General features: G+C 60.6%; 5 protein-coding genes across 5 annotated transcripts in view; 1 reads left to right on the top strand and 4 right to left on the bottom strand.

Moving 5' to 3' along the window:
• Positions 1-351: 351 nt before the first annotated feature.
• On the bottom strand, positions 352-2,014 carry SDRG_10806 (pantothenate kinase). The gene is made up of 8 exons (XM_008616818.1): positions 1,846-2,014; positions 1,765-1,799; positions 1,420-1,721; positions 1,250-1,372; positions 1,121-1,201; positions 989-1,076; positions 763-933; positions 352-718 (listed from the first exon to the last, which is right to left on the bottom strand). Exons 1-8 carry the CDS (start codon positions 1,965-1,967, stop codon positions 414-416), a joined length of 1,227 nt encoding a protein of 408 aa, XP_008615040.1. The 5' UTR covers positions 1,968-2,014; the 3' UTR covers positions 352-413.
• A 120-nt stretch (positions 2,015-2,134) lies between these two features.
• Positions 2,135-5,350, bottom strand: SDRG_10805 (hypothetical protein). The gene is made up of 7 exons (XM_008616817.1): positions 5,169-5,350; positions 3,937-5,105; positions 3,573-3,886; positions 3,395-3,524; positions 3,094-3,348; positions 2,578-3,045; positions 2,135-2,526 (listed from the first exon to the last, which is right to left on the bottom strand). Exons 1-7 carry the CDS (start codon positions 5,305-5,307, stop codon positions 2,182-2,184), a joined length of 2,820 nt encoding a protein of 939 aa, XP_008615039.1. The 5' UTR covers positions 5,308-5,350; the 3' UTR covers positions 2,135-2,181.
• Positions 5,351-6,117: 767 nt separating this feature from the next.
• SDRG_10804 (hypothetical protein) lies at positions 6,118-10,917 on the top strand (the record flags this gene model as incomplete). The annotated part of the gene is made up of 9 exons (XM_008616816.1): positions 6,118-6,546; positions 6,591-9,359; positions 9,413-9,511; positions 9,556-9,744; positions 9,793-9,996; positions 10,044-10,184; positions 10,232-10,377; positions 10,430-10,542; positions 10,592-10,917. The coding sequence occupies 9 exons, from the start codon at positions 6,118-6,120 to the stop codon at positions 10,915-10,917; spliced, it is 4,416 nt and encodes a 1,471-aa protein (XP_008615038.1).
• A 32-nt stretch (positions 10,918-10,949) lies between these two features.
• On the bottom strand, positions 10,950-13,018 carry SDRG_10803 (hypothetical protein; the record flags this gene model as incomplete). The annotated part of the gene is made up of 7 exons (XM_008616815.1): positions 10,950-11,022; positions 11,072-11,326; positions 11,374-11,444; positions 11,501-12,541; positions 12,587-12,722; positions 12,772-12,856; positions 12,910-13,018. 7 exons carry the CDS (start codon positions 13,016-13,018, stop codon positions 10,950-10,952), a joined length of 1,770 nt encoding a protein of 589 aa, XP_008615037.1.
• Positions 13,019-13,123: 105 nt separating this feature from the next.
• The window catches only part of SDRG_10802 (hypothetical protein), a gene marked incomplete at its 5' end in the record, with an annotated part of 10,598 nt that continues 8,910 nt past the window's right edge, over positions 13,124-14,811 (bottom strand). The window contains 5 exons of the mRNA XM_008616814.1: positions 13,124-13,604; positions 13,652-14,197; positions 14,259-14,403; positions 14,448-14,638; positions 14,694-14,807. Coding sequence (XP_008615036.1) covers positions 13,221-13,604; positions 13,652-14,197; positions 14,259-14,403; positions 14,448-14,638; positions 14,694-14,807 — 1,380 coding nt within the window. The 3' untranslated portion in view covers positions 13,124-13,220. The remainder of the gene's footprint in view (positions 13,605-13,651; positions 14,198-14,258; positions 14,404-14,447; positions 14,639-14,693; positions 14,808-14,811) is intronic.

Raw genomic sequence — 14,811 nt, 5'->3', positions numbered from 1 at the left:
GGTCCGCAGCCTGGCCCTGGTCCTCAGCCTGGCCCCACTCCGTATCCGCCTGGTCCTCAGCCCGGCCCGCAACCTGGCCCTCAGCCCGGTCCTGGTCCGCAGCCCGGCCCGCAACCTGGTCCTCAACCCGGCCCTGGTCCTCAGCCTGGTCCGCAGCCTGGTCCGCAGCCCGGCCCTGGTCCGCAACCAGGTCCTCAGCCCGGCCCTCAGCCTGGTCCGCAGCCCGGCCCGCAACCCGGCCCGCAGCCTGGCCCGCAGCCGGGTCCTAACCCGACCCCGTGCTCGGACCCGACGACGCCTCCTCCGTACGGTCCCGGCGCGTCGCTCCACCTTCGCCGCAACTAAGAAGCGTGTCGTGTCTGTATCGTATCAATACATCAAGTGTTTTTCTCGGCGTATTTCCTTGTGCAAGCTTACGGGTTGCAAGGCATGTCGTGGGCTTGGCTCAAGAAGGCGCCGAGCGCGCCGAGGTACCCTTCGTGGCGGCAGAAATGCGCCTTCATCTCGCCTTTGGACCAAAAGTTGATGGCGTACGCGAGCGTCCGGCAGGAAATCTTGTTGTGCCGCAGGAAGTTGCCGACAAAAAAGATGCGCTTCGTGCCATGGATGCACGCATTGAGGTACGCGATGAGCCCAATGTTCTGCGTCGTCATCACGAGGAGCGACCGCGCAATGTCCGCGTCCGAGACGCTGCTCCGATCGACCGAAATCATCTTGCCTATCCACATTTGAAGCCAATGGACGCCAAACCAGAGAGCGTACCAAAGCTGCTCGCAACCGTCGTCGCCGGGAGGTTAAACTTCTCGTACGCGCCGCCGTAAATGTCGCCGACGCTCATGTCGACCGACGCGTTGCGCCCGTGCACGGCCAAGTCGAGCGCCTCGTCGTACGTGTTGCACTCAAAGAGCATGCGGCACAGGCCCCAGTACGTCCCTAGCAGCACCATGTCCATGCTACCACTCGATACAGACAATCTTGAGCAACATACCGCCGCCAATCGAGCTACCACTGACGCGCGTAAACGTGTTGGGACCCGTCACATGCAGCACACTCACGCCCGACCCAATGCTGACGAGCTACATGGACCGTAGCCATTATATACATCTCGGAATGGGCGTACGATGTAGGGGAATATGTCTTCGTCCTTGTTGTCGCGCACGAGGCTCACGCGCGTCGCCGAGAGCGAGCCAAAGTCGACGTTCTAATTTGGACTTATACGACGATCGATATTGATACATTGATAGTATACCACAAACGTGTACACTTCGTTGGGAAAGACGTTGAGGAGAAAGTTGAGGCCGCGCACGAGGCACGCAATCTCGTCCTTCTTGCGCACTTCAATGCCCGCGAGCATGTGGATCATCTCGGCGTACTGCATGGACGCTGAGCCGCTTCCAATGGGATTCGACGACGTAGTACCTTGTGGGCGCCACCGCCCGTGCACGAGACGACGCGGAGCGACTGGCTCAAGCTGTGGTTGGCGACTTGCATGACCGCGCCCTCCATCTTGCGCGTCTCAAAGTGCATGAAATGCAGCGTGCCGCCGAGCGTCTCGGACGTGATGCTCAAGCGCGTGTCCCGGACGCCCGAGCTGCCGTAGCTGTCGCTCGACTTGACGAAGCGAGAGACCTCTTGCGCCGCGAGCACGTGCGAATTGGCCCGCGGCCGACTGTTTTGGCCCGGCGCCTGCTCAAAGTAGACAATCTTGGAGAGCGTGCCACCTGTGACCATCGTCATCCCCATGTGCATGTGAAGCGGTCGTACCAATGTCGAGGCCAAACGACTGCCCCATGTCCGAGCTACATGGCGACTGAGGACGAGGCAGGAGAAAGCTAGTAACCCTACGTGGGCGAAATCTTCTTGAGCGCGATGCGCCGCTTCCAGTTGAGCTTGCGGATGTGCTGCCGCTTGAGCGTATACGCGACGACGGCGCCGCAGACGCAGGCAAAGAGCACCGGCAGCTTCATGCGCCCGACGTCCGACGACCACAACCGAACGCCAACCGGCTACCAAGGCTAAAAACACGCCATTCCTTGGACGCAACTTCAACGACTTGGTTCCTCGAGGAACAGCGCCGACGGAATCCCATGCCGATCGTGCACCTCATGTACAGCAGCTCGGCCATTGTCCAAGATGCGTGGAAGAAGGGTGCGATGGACGCTTATATTAAGAGGCGGGTGTCTATCGCAGCGGCGCGGGGGGTGGCCGCGCGTAGCCTTCGATCGTGTTGTGCACCTTGAGCAGCTCCTTATTGAGCCGCGCAAGCACCGAGTTGGACGACTGGTATGCGTCGAGGATGCGCGCCGTGCCAGGAACGACCGAGAGTGGTGTCACGCCGTTCCTGGCCTTGGACTCGTGCAGCGTGTGAACGAGCGCTTCGAGCTCGGCTTGGCTCAGAGACGCGCGCTGCCTGCTGGCGCTGCTCGGCGGCGGCGTCAACGGCGATGCTGTGGCAGGGGGTGCGAGTGCCGGCGTCGCGTCATTTGGAGGCTGCTGGCTCTGGCCGCGCTTCCACTCGGCCGCCACCTACGCCACATGAATCGTAAATACAGGATGCTATCGCAAATATACAAGTACGTGAGCGAGTTTGTGACAGAGCATGTTGTTGGCGCGGAGGAGCCGGCCGCAGTCGTGCTCCATCGAGCCCGACATGGCTTGCGCGCCCGAGACCACGTTCGGCCACGCGGTCGCGTACCTTTCCTGGAAGCGCCGCGTGTGCTCGACGAGCTCCCGCGTCTTGCGCACGAGGTTTTCGAGCGGCTCAACCGCCGTCGTGGCCGGCGGCGCCTTCTCCAAGAGCGCTTCGTTGCGCTGGCACTGCTGCCACACAAGCTGCTCGGTCGTGCGCTCCTTCTCTTGCAACCGAGCAATGGTCTTCTGCAATTCGTCCATCCGACTTCGGTACTGTGCGTGGTCCTGGATCGCACTGCGCAGTTGAGTCGTGAGGTCGGTTTGCACGCGCTTGGACTGATCGACTTCTTCCTTGAGCAGCCGAATGTGTTCGTCTTTTCGGTGCAACTCGGGTTGGGTCTTGCTCTGCACATTCTAGATCAAGTCAATGGTACCCACAGGAAGACCATAGGAAGTGCATACCTGCAGCGAGGCCACGTCACGCAAGACGCGCTGGTACTCGATCTCGAGACGCGCAAACTTTTGTTGAAACTCGAGCTCGACGCGCTGCAGTTGGGTCTGCGCGTCCCGGGCGTCACGTTCGTGCTTGGCCGCGCGGTCCGACTCGTCGCGGATCGCCTTGCGCGCCTGGAGCAGCTCTTGCTCCCACCGCAACTTGGCTTGCATGGCCTCGTACTTAAGCTGGTCAAAGCGCTGTTGCTGCGACCCCTCGCGCATCTACGACACGCGCTTGACGCCGATATTTTGCAATGGATGATTGTACGGCTTGGAGCTGCGCGAGCTTCTCGGTTGCTGCACCAAGGCGGTCTTGAAGCATGTCAATGCGCGCTTGGTACTGCCCCGACTTGAGCTGCCACGCCGCTTCCATCTCGTAGCTCTTTGTCGTGAAGTGCCTATCACAACGGATCGTGAGCTCTCGCACGATACCATTGAGTGCCAACTCTTTGAGCCCGTGCATGTGGCCGAGCTGCACGGCGAGCGTCTGCGCCTCGTCTTTGGACTGGATGTGGATCTGGCTGCGCTCGGCCTCGAGCGCTTGGATGCGGGCCTTGAGAAGTTGCCGCTGTTGCTTGTTCTTGGTAGCTTCCTGGCTCAAAGACGCTTCGAGGGACTTCTTTTCTTGCATCACGGCCTCGAGACTCTTCTCGCGCTCTTTCAAAAGCACTTCGTTCTTGGCAATATCGGCAAGCGCCAGCTGGAACGAGCCGCGGAGCTGCCGATCGGCGTCTTTGGCGGCTGCGAGCTCGGCTTGGACCTAATCACGCGTTTCAAACAAGGCTCGACACAGCAGCGCCAAAACGTTACCAGCGAAAGACGCTCTTGCATTTTGGCTTGCTCGCGTTCGAGGACCGCACCTTCGGACTGGACTTGCTGGAGGCCTTGGACCTTGGCCTGCCACTCGGATGCCGTCGACGTCGCGCGGGCCTCCCACTCAGTGGCACTCGCATGGGCCTTGAAGAGGGCCTCTTGCAGCTTCTGGATCTCGGCAGTCGCACGCTGCACGTCGCTGGTCAGCGTCACGTTGGTCGCTTCGACGGCTTCGAGCTTCTTGAGCGTTTCCCAGCGCACCTTGTCCGTCTGGACGCTCATTTCATCGAGCATCTGCTGCTTCTGCCCACGGAGGCGCTCAATCTCGTCGTTGAGACGCATCTCGTCGTCCTTGGTGCGACGAGTTTGATCGTCGAGCTGCTTCTTGAGGCTTGCGACGTCGGCTTCAAACTGGTCGCACTGCCGCCTGAGCGCGTAGCTGTCGTCGCTCTCGGACGTTGCGCGTTGCAAGCGCTGCTGCAGCTCGAGAATATCCGCCTTGTCTGCCTCGCGCTGCTTGGTCGTCTTCTCGAGGGCGAGCTCGAGCTCCATCTTGCCTTGCCGAAGGGCCTTGATCGTGTCGTCGCGGTCACTGACGGTTGCCTTGGCACGATCCAGGTCGGCCTCCTTCTCCCGCAACTTCAGCTCCCAGTTCTGTACAATCTGCTTGCGCTCTTTGTGCCATTGCTCCTTCTCGCTGCTGAGCTGCGCCTCGTGGGCAAGCTCGAGTTCGTTCTTGGCCCGTTGAACCTCCCACGTCGCCGACTCGCTTGAGCGCTCCTTCTCCGACTCAAGGCGCTGCACAACGCGGAGCTTCTCCGTGTGCTCGAGCTCGAGATTGTTAAACCGTTGCATGAGGTCTTCGTTCGCTTGCCGCAGCGCGTCGATTTCGGCGTAGGCCGCCTGTAGCTCGTCCTCGAGGCGCGCCACGTCCTGCTCGAGTCGCAGCGCCTCTTGCGTCGACTCTTCGAGCTGGCTGTGGTTGGCCGACGCGCTGAGTCGGTTGTTCTCCTTGGCTGTCTCCAAGTCGACGCGCAGTACTTCGATCGCGTCGCGCGCCCGCACGAGGAGGAAGTTCCTTCGCTCGAGCTCCTGCACCTTCTCCTCAATGACCGTTCGGAGGTGCATGTTCTCGGACTCGAAGTCTTCGTCTTCAAAGGCCGTACCTACATGCAGCGTCGTCATGCGCATGGCATCCTACGACATGCAGTCGTCGCATTGGCTCTCACCTTCCTTGTACTTAAGGAGCTGCTCCTCGAGAAAGTTGATCCGGAGCTTCATGTTGAACGCTTCCTTCTGTAGCCGCTCGCGCTCCATCTCGCCTTCGCGGATGAGGAGCAGGTCTCCGCGCGGGTCCGACGCCTCCATGCTGCTGCTCCGTCGTCGCCACCGATCGTACCGCGGGTCGCCCGAAAATGGAATTTTCAAACCCGGCGCCTCCAATCCCTCTCAAAACGCATACCTAACCGTTCGAATATCTTTCCACTGCGCGGCAATTGGGATATGCATTTCCAGAGGTTTCGCCGCCTGCCCCGAGGTATCCAGTGCGAGACAGTCGAGGAACTGGCGCCCGTCCATGGCTCTAACTGCCACCACCCTCCCAACCCAAGTCTGTCGAAATGAGTGTACTAACTATAATTGTCTCTCTCGCATCTCGGCCACGAGTACTGTGTGGAACCGACTAATTATACCTGGCGTCCGTTATGCTGCAGCGCGGCTCTTGACCTGCGAAGCGGCGGCCCGAATCCCGTCGCCAAAGCTTCTTCATGGTCGTCATGTAGCTTCCATGCAAGCGCATGCTTTAGAGACAGGTGCATGTCCCCTCAAGATACCTTCATGTCGTCGTCGTTGGCGAGCGAGGAACATGCTGCGGGGGTGCCCACGAGGCAAGCGGACTTCGCAGTGACATCTTCTATGCGAGCTTGAACGGGTTAGTCAATCGAAACACACTACTAGTCGATATCGGCATGTCAATGGACAAGCTATCAGTATGAGAAAGGATGTACTGCCACCACCGACTACTGTACTAGTACTAGATACAGTAGTGGTGGCAGGTCGTTGGCTTCAACTTTGCGTTTTGGCGCCAGAACGGGAGCGGGAGGCGGTCGTTCGGATAATTGTATCCGGAGGATACCGAGATCCATAACCGCAGTGAACGCAACCACCGTCGATCTCGCCATGGCATCGTCGGGGATCCCGTCGTACCTGCGCTCGACGAGCAGCAGCAGCAGCAAGGTCAAGAAGGACCCCAAGGCCGAGAAGAAGAAGACGGTCGACTTCCCCGTCCGGCGCGCTGGCGCCAAGAAGGAGGAGTTCCGCGTGCGCCCGCCGCCGGCGCCGCTCTCGATCGCGATCCCATCGACGCCGACGCAGGTCGCAAGCGCGTTGGCGTCGCAAAAGGTCACCAAGCGCGCGGTGCCATCGCCCAAGAAGCCGCTCAAGCGAGCGTCCACGACCATCGTCGATGAGCGCAAGGCAATGCGGTCGCCGCCGACCACAATGGCCAACGTCCCGAGCTACATGCGGCAAACCGTGAGCCGCGGGTACAAGGAAGGCACGCTGCAGCACCCAGCCGAGCCGAGCTCCGTTTCACCGCCCAAAAAAGTCGTACGTACATGCTCGTCTCTCGCGTCCTTAGCCGGTTGTCGTAGCCGACGCCACGCCAAGCGCACAAGGTGCCAACGTCCTTCAAGCCGACGACAACAACGAACGCGGTCGTCAAGCGCACACCACGCGCTGCAGAGACCCCACGAGACCCGATGCTTCGCGCACCACCGACCAAGGAGCCCGATGCAGTGGTCGACAACAACCCCGAGTGCAAGACGCCGCCGCCACCTGGTGACGAGCCTGACGCGCACCACCGCGCGTTGGTCGCTCCGCATGTTGTGCCCGTTGCTTCGCCACGGACACTGCCCCATCATTCGCACGATTCCATGTCGGTGGACGAGGCATTGGACCTTGCAGTCGCAATGCGGACGATCGCGTCGCTCCAAGACGCGGCCGCCATGACCGCCGACGAGCTCGCGCGCCTCGAGGCCGAGCGCCATGACGCGCTCATGGACCGGGACGTGCTCCAGACCAATTTGGACAAGATGTCGGCGGCGCTCACGACGGCCAAGCAGAAATGCGAAGCGCACGCCGACGCGGCGCTCACCTTCCAGCGGCAGCGCGACGGTCTCGAGACCGAGCTCCTCGAGCACAAGATGGCGCTGACCGAGATCAAAAAGCAGGTGGTCGCCTCCACCGAGGCCAAGCACGCGTCCATGGCATCCGCAGAGCAGCGCGTTGTCGACCTGACCGCACATGTCGCGACGCTCGAGCTGGAAAAACAAGGTCGCGACAAGGAGCTCGAGCATCTCAACCGTATCTGCGGCGCCCTCCAGCTCCAAGTGAACGCGTTTGAAGCCGCCCAAGCCGAGTGGAGCCACAAAACCAGTCGCATGGCCGAGATGACAGAGACGCTGGCCACGCTGCAGCTGCGCGCCGAGGTCTCGGAAGACGTCCAGCGGCAAATGGCATCCGCGGCGAGTGACCGCGCAGCGCTGGTTGCAGAGTACGATGCAAAGTTGGCCCACGAGCACGACAAGATTACTCGTCTGGAAGCGCAGATCATCGAGCATGCGACACTTGTGCAGGCCATGCCGGCCATGCCAGCCGATGATGCGACCGTGCGCGAGCTCCGGCAGCAGCTCGAACACGCGGTGCACGCACTCGAAGATCACGACGTGATGCGGGAAGCGACGCTGCAGCACACGTGTCTGACGCACGAGATGGAGATTGCGCGCTTGCATGGCGAGATCGAATCGTACGTAGAGCAGCTCCGTGATATCGAGGCCATGCTGACACGCGTGCAAGACGAGAAGGAGGATCTGAGTCGCGACACGGCGACCACGGACGCGCGCGTCGCGTCGCTCCAGAGCCAGCTCGATGAGATCATCGTCGAGAAGGACCACGTGGCAGGGCTCCATGCGCAGCTCACGGCCTCGATTGCGCAGCGCGATGAGCGCATCCGGGCGCTGGAAGCCGACGCCAACCGGATGCAACGCGACGTCGACGCGGCAGATGCCGACTGGACGGCGCGTTTGGAGGCGACGACTACCGACGCCGACCGGCGCAACGAAGCAATTGAGGCAGCGTACGAAGTCCAAGTGCGCGAACTCACGGACGAACTGGCGACGGCCGTCTCGACCGCCGAGCACGCTGTGGCCACGCGCAAGCAGGCTGAAAGTGACGTCGTTGCACTACGAACCGAGCTTGCAGAGAAGGCGGCGTCGCTACAAAGTCTCTCGAGCGGCCACGGCTCGCGGGAGGCCGACTGGCTCGCAGAGCTGGAAGAACGTGATGTGGCCAATGCTGCGCTTACACGCCGTATTGAAGAGCTCGAAGCAGCCATCGCCGGGGCGAATGCTGCGCGCGACGAGCTCGAGAAGCAGGCTGCGACGCACGCCGCCATCACCGAGTCGTATGTGGCCCAAGTCGCCGAGATCGAGGCGGCGAAATGTGCACTGCAAGACGACTACGAAACACTGCAAGCCCGCACCCAGTCCCTTGACGCATCGTTTGCAACTGCAGAAGCCGAGGCGAAGCGCCACATATCGCAGATCGATGCTCTTACGTCCGAGCTGCGGCAGAATGCGCTGGCGCACGAGGCCGAGGTCGCAGATCTGGAGGCATCGGTCGCAGCACTGCACGCTCAGTTGCAAGGCCACGCCGAGACGGCCCACGTATTGCAGGCAAAGCACAGCAGCTACGAAGCCGACGCCGCGTCACACGCTGCCGTGGTCGAGTCGTTCACAGTACAGATCGAAGCGCTTCAGACACAACTCGCAGCCCGGGATGCGACCGAGGCCGAGCTTTTAGCTGCGCACCAAGAGACCAAAGACGCGCTGGACGAAGCCCGATATCAAGTGGACGAGCTGGAAGCGCGCGCGCACGACGCCGAGACTGAGGTCGACTCGGCGCATGTCGCACGCATTGACGCTCTTGAGGCTACCATTCGCGAACTTGAGACGCGTTTGGAGGCAAACGCACCAGAAAAGATTGCCGAGGCCCGCGCGGCAGTCGACGCCATGCGCCGTGAGCAGAACGAAGCCACGGCGGCGCACGATGCGCAGCTCCACGTGCTGCAAGAGTCGCAACGCGAGCTCAAGGCCCTTGAAGCTGCCAAGACGCGGCAATTGACGACGCTCGAAGCATCACACGAGCAGCTCGGGGCCGAACTGCAAGCCGCCAAGAAGACCATCACCGCACTTCAGGCCCAGCTATCGACGACGACGCAGCCCACTGCGGTCGCTGTAGCTGCCGTACCACGACCCGTCATTGGAAAAGGGGTTGTGGTGGTGCATTTTGGGTCCTTGGAGCTCCATGCAGGCTTGCTCCACGCCGATACAGCCTCGTATGTGCCCACGTTGAAGCTCCCGGTACGTCTATTTGGATGATATTGATGTGAGCTCTAACATACCGGACGCTGTAGACGCTTGTGGCTGTGCCGCAAGGCGGCGCTGCCGAGCTCCACCGAGTTCTGCAAGGGTCGTCGTACATTGGGACCGGCTCAGTTCGCATCGGCTACGAGGTTGACCGTACCTTCTTTCTCATTGGCGCTGACCCTCACGCCAGAACGGGTACTTTCTTGGGCGAGACGCGGTGACATTTTTGTACGAGCACCCGGACCCGGCGCTGCGCTGCATTCTCAAACAAGAGCGCGTCTTCCAGAACGGCCATGTCACGTCGACCGAGTACCTCGAAGGACTTCTCCACCAAGTCTTTACGGGTCTCGGCATTGATGACGCCATCTCGTCCTACAACGTAGGATTCAACCATCTTGTGCATGGGTTGGCTGATCTCTGTGTGTAGGTCATTGTGACGCACAAGCCGCAGCTCGCCAAGGCGTCGCGCGAGGCGCTCGCCGACGTGCTCTTTGAAAAGTGCGCGGTCAAAGGCGCTCTCCTGGCCACCGATGCGCTCATGAGCTTGCGAGCCCGCGGCAAGAGCACGGGCCTTGTCCTCGACGTCGGCGCCGACGCCACGTACATTGTGCCCATCTACGAAGACATGATTGTACGTCGCCGGGTGGTCCATGTACCCATGTCGACCTTGCGCAATAGCTGGACCATGCCGTCGTTACGATGCCGATGGGGGGCGAAGCGCTCGTGGCCTTTATGGTCTCGATGCTGCTTTCCCAAGAGAGCGACGAGTACCACAAGATTCCTTTGCGGCTCCAGCAAAAGATTGCACGCGCGATACTCGTACGTCATCAACCAACATCATTCCATCACAGGAATGCGTCATGTAGGAAACCAAAGGCATGGTCGCCAAGGACTTTGACGCGATGGCCGAGAAGCACGGCCGCTTTGAACGCGCGCATGTCCAAGTGCTTCCGACCGAGTCGCAACCCGTGTGGCAGAAAGCCGTGCCCCACAAAACCACCGCGGCGCACCCGTAATGTTACTACTACCGAAGCGTGAGGACAAAGAAGGCTCGACGGTTGTAGGTTGCATGAGGTGTATGCGTACCGACTACCCTCGGGGTCGACGCTCGAGATGCACTGTGACGTCGAGCGCTTCATCGCGCCCGAGCTCCTCTGGCAACCCAAGCTCAATCCTGGTAGGCGCCATGTCTCGATGACACGAGGCAGACGACGTACGATGCGTAGACAATGCGTGCGAGATGGCCCTTCATGACGCGCTCGCAAGAGCCTTTGCCGAGAGCGACAGCCAGCTCCACCACGAACTCTTGGCCAACGTCGTGTGCACGGGCGGCGCCTGCCAACTCCCGGGCTTCAAGGCGCGCGTGCACCAAGAGATCCAGAAACTCTGTCCGTTCGAGTCGCTGATTGTGGTCGACGTGGTTGGGAAGGACGAGTGCGCGACGTTTGCAGGCACGTGCATGTACGCGAGCTCGCTCAAAGACCGGTCTTGGATCACCTCGGACGAGTTTGACGTCGACGGCGCGGCCGTGCTACACGCAAAGTGCTTTTAACACGACCCTCGATTCATGCATTAAGAGCGCGTCTATGACTCGGCGCTCAGCTCCTTCTTCCACTTGTTTCGGAGATCCGTGGCGAGCTTCTTGATCGTCGCACTCCTATACAAGTGATGCGAGTAAGAAGAGGTCGCGCGAGCCTGACACGTACTCGGAATGCCGCAGCTTGCGGAGAGCAAACCCAATCTTGGACTTGGTGATCTCGTTTCGAGACAAGGTCATGGTGCCAAGGGCCTTGAGGTGCGCGATGATGTCGTCGTTGTTGGACGACGGGTCCAGTGCCTTGGCCACCTTAGTGAGCTTGGCCACGGTCGGGTCGGTCGATGCGCTGGAGCTCTCTCCACTCGCATACGCCTTCTTCCATCCATCGCGGATCGACTTGGCGAGGCTCGCGACCTTTTCGTTTCTGCATACAAAGTGTAAGGTTCGTGCACGTATAACAATGGAGGGTACGCATGGGAGCGGAGAAGAGCGACGGTCTTGGGGATGCCCGTCGCGCGCAAGACGTCTGCTTCCAAGAGGGCCTACACAAGACGACGTGGGTGTGGCAGCGGCTCGGAGGAAAATAGAAGGTACGCACCGTCGACAGCTTCATAAGGGTTTCCAACAGCATCTCATGCGACGTGTTTGCGTCATCGAGAATGACCTTGAGCTTCTTCACGGCGTCCTTACTGAGCCCAGCAGCCTTGCTAGAAGCTTTGGGTGCCTCGGCGGTGACTGGTGTCGGCGGTGCTACCACCGGGGTCGGAGCAACAACTGCCTTGGCGGGCTCGACTGCTGGCACAGGCACGGTTCTTTGCACGGGCTCGGTCATTTGCACAGGCTCAGCGCTTTGCACGGGCTCGGCGGGTGACCCGTCCATCGGGGCGTCGGGCGCGTCAACGCGGTCATCGACCTCGGCGATGATTTGGTTGATCACGTCGCGAATCAGAATTTTGTGCTCTTTGAGGCTCATGCCAAACTTCTCTTCGAGCATCGTGCGCACCTTGCGCGTCGTGAGCTCGTCAAGGCTCATAGACGTGAGAATGTGACGAATGCCCGCGTCGATCTTGGCTTCCAGGCCACTGTCGTCGACCTTGGGCTTTTTCGGGGCGACCTCGGTCTCCGAGCCGTTGGACGCCTTGCGCTTCAGCGGCGACGCGGGCTGGACCTCGATTGTGGTTTCCGTCTCGATGACCGCAGGCTCGGCGTCTTTCTTTGTGTCCTTCTTGGGCTTGTTTTCCTTCTTTGGCTTGGACTCCTTCTTCCCCTTGGACTCCTTCTTCTCCTTGGACTCTTTCTTCTCCTTGGGCTCCTTCTTTTCCTTGGGCTCCTTCTTCGCCTTGGGCTCCTTCTTCGCCTTGGGCTCCTTCTTCGCCTTGGCTTCCTTCTTTGCCTTGGCATCTGCCTTCGTCTTTTTGGATTTTTTAGGCTGCTTGAGCATCTTGTCGTCTTCGCTAATGTCGCCATCGTCGGCCTCGGGCGCGTCGACCGCATCACCGCCTTCCTCAGCATCGTCGTCGTCGTCGTCTTCGGCTTCCGACACATGCTCGGGCGTCGGCGGCGGCTCGAGGCTCGGGTCCATGTCCGAGGGCACCATGTGCGGGAGGAGGCGCGTGCTCTCGTCCGTCGCCAAGTACTCCTATGGTTTCATGGCACCTAGCGCATCGCTCGCGGATGTTTATACCTCGGCCTCCTCGATTGCGGCCTTGAGCTGCTCGGCAATACCCTTCTTCGACGCAAGCGCTTTGGGATGACCCTGCAAAAAGTTCTCCTTGTCGGGGCCGTCCCAGCGCCGGACGAGCTTCGTCTTCATCTTGCCGCTACAAGAGTCATTGTCATGAGCTATACCCATATTCATTGTCATCGTACAATTCATAGGAGCCAAAGAAGTAGACGATGCGAAAGTCGTTGGGGAAGCAGCGCGCCTGCCGGGCAATGGCCTGATGCGACGACCCTACACGACGACGAAGTTCATGAGCCCATAGCGTCCATGGAAGCATCCTCTACCGAGGTTGAAGAGCTTGAGTCGCAGCTTCTTCGGGTCGCAGACGTACACGGGCCACCACGGGTACCCCTCAAGGAGCGCCCACGCCACGCAGCTCAGTCTCTCCTCCATCTCGGCCGTCGGGCGCAAATTCGAAAATGACGCAATGTTGAACCACGGACCAATCAAAACGTCGTCGCAATTGACTTTTGACCAATCCCAGCGCGCTTGCTGGCAGCGGGTTTGAAATCCCAAGGATCTGCTTCCACCAATGCTAGTTGCCAAGAGGGTCGCTCCATGCACGGACAATACTCTTGCTCCATGGAACGAAATGCTACGAGAAGGGCGTCGCGCCAAGGCTATCGTCGTGCCACCGGATGCAGACACCGTCGGCGTCGCCCGACACGACCTGGCGCTGGTCCGCCGTGAGCGCGATCGCCGTCACGGCCGCGCGGTGCTCGAGCAGGAGCTTCATGACGTAGAGGCGGCAAGATGGCACGATCTTGCCGTGGCCGGCCACAGCCACGGGCTTTCGCTGGCGCGGCGAGAGCACCGACGCAGGTGCAACCGGCTCGTCCTTTTTGCTTGTCTGCATCTGGTCGCCCTCGACGTCGGACGGGTACTGGAGGCCCCAGCAGGCCAGCGTCCCGTTCGCATGGCCCGTCACGACGACGACCCCGTTCTGCCACACATCGCAGCGCGACGTCACGGCTGCCGTCTAGTCATCGCATGTATGACATCATCGCTTCAAAAGCAAAGGCGTACGATGGGGTGGAGTCCGAGGGCGGGCAGCACGGCGCAGGCGAGGAGGTCGCCGTTGAGGCTCCAGACGCGAAGCTCGGTCGCCGACGCCGTCATGAGGTTGCCGTTGGCGCCGTTGATACCCACGTGCAGGAGCGGTGTTACGTGGCCGCAGAGCTCGCGCAAATACACCTGGCTGCGGAGGTCCCATACAATCGCGGTCAGATCGGCCGACCCAGAGAGCACGAGGTTGAACGCCTTGTTGATCGCAACACTGAGCACAGGAGCGTCATGGCCCGCCAACTTGCCCTTGTGCGAAAAATGGCGCTGGCCATGGAGCTTGACGCACTCGATGACGTTGACTACGCCGTCGTCGCCGCCACTCACGAGCGTCAACCCGTCGTCGGCAAACACTGCGCACCGGATCGCGCTTAGGTGTACGTCTTCGAGGACGACGAGCGGCTTGGCTTTTGGCAGCGCTCGCAAGATCAAATGGCCGTGCTTGCCATAGTCGACGCACTTTTTTAGGCGAGGCGGCACGAGCACGCTCCCGAGCCCTCGGCACACCAACTAGCACCAGCCATCGCATCAGTAGCATAGGACACCAACGACGAGGCAAGGCGGTGAGTACCTTGTCGGCGCAGAGCTTGACGTCGCCGATGGCTTCGTTCTGGAGCACGTGCGCGATCGACGCCTTCTTGAGATGAACGTATTCCTTGCCAATCGACACGAGCGGCGGGGCAAGCGGCGTGTGCCACTTGACATACGTCTCGACGCTATTCATGGTGGTTCAAAATGACGAGGTCGCGACGGTCTCTACCTGCTTGGGGCGTTGAGCGAAAGGTCATGTGCGTGGGTCATGAGGCTCGAGTGCGACTGCAAATGGAGCGTTGGCATCTTGCGCTGCGGGTGCGGGCTGTTGAAGAGCTTGGACGGGGTCTGACCAAAGTTTTCAATCTGCGCCAACGTCGCCTCGCGTAAAACCGGGTCCTCGATCGCGTCCAGATCAATCTACATCGCAAAAGGTCCTCGTGCCATCGACAAAAAACCAGAGTTTGGGACGCACCGTGCCTTCGTATGTCATGTGCATAAAGACGTTGAGCGCGTCGACCGCCGCCTCCCCGCGCTGCTTGCAGCCAAAGATGAGGTCGATCCAGTGGTGCAAGTTCTCCGACACGTACTAC

This window comes from Saprolegnia diclina, assembly GCF_000281045.1.
Source record: "Saprolegnia diclina VS20 unplaced genomic scaffold supercont1.37, whole genome shotgun sequence".
In the NCBI taxonomy this organism is placed as follows: domain Eukaryota; phylum Oomycota; class Saprolegniomycetes; order Saprolegniales; family Saprolegniaceae; genus Saprolegnia; species Saprolegnia diclina.
Note: the sequence above shows the minus strand (reverse complement) of the source record. Positions and strands in the feature narration are given on the sequence as shown.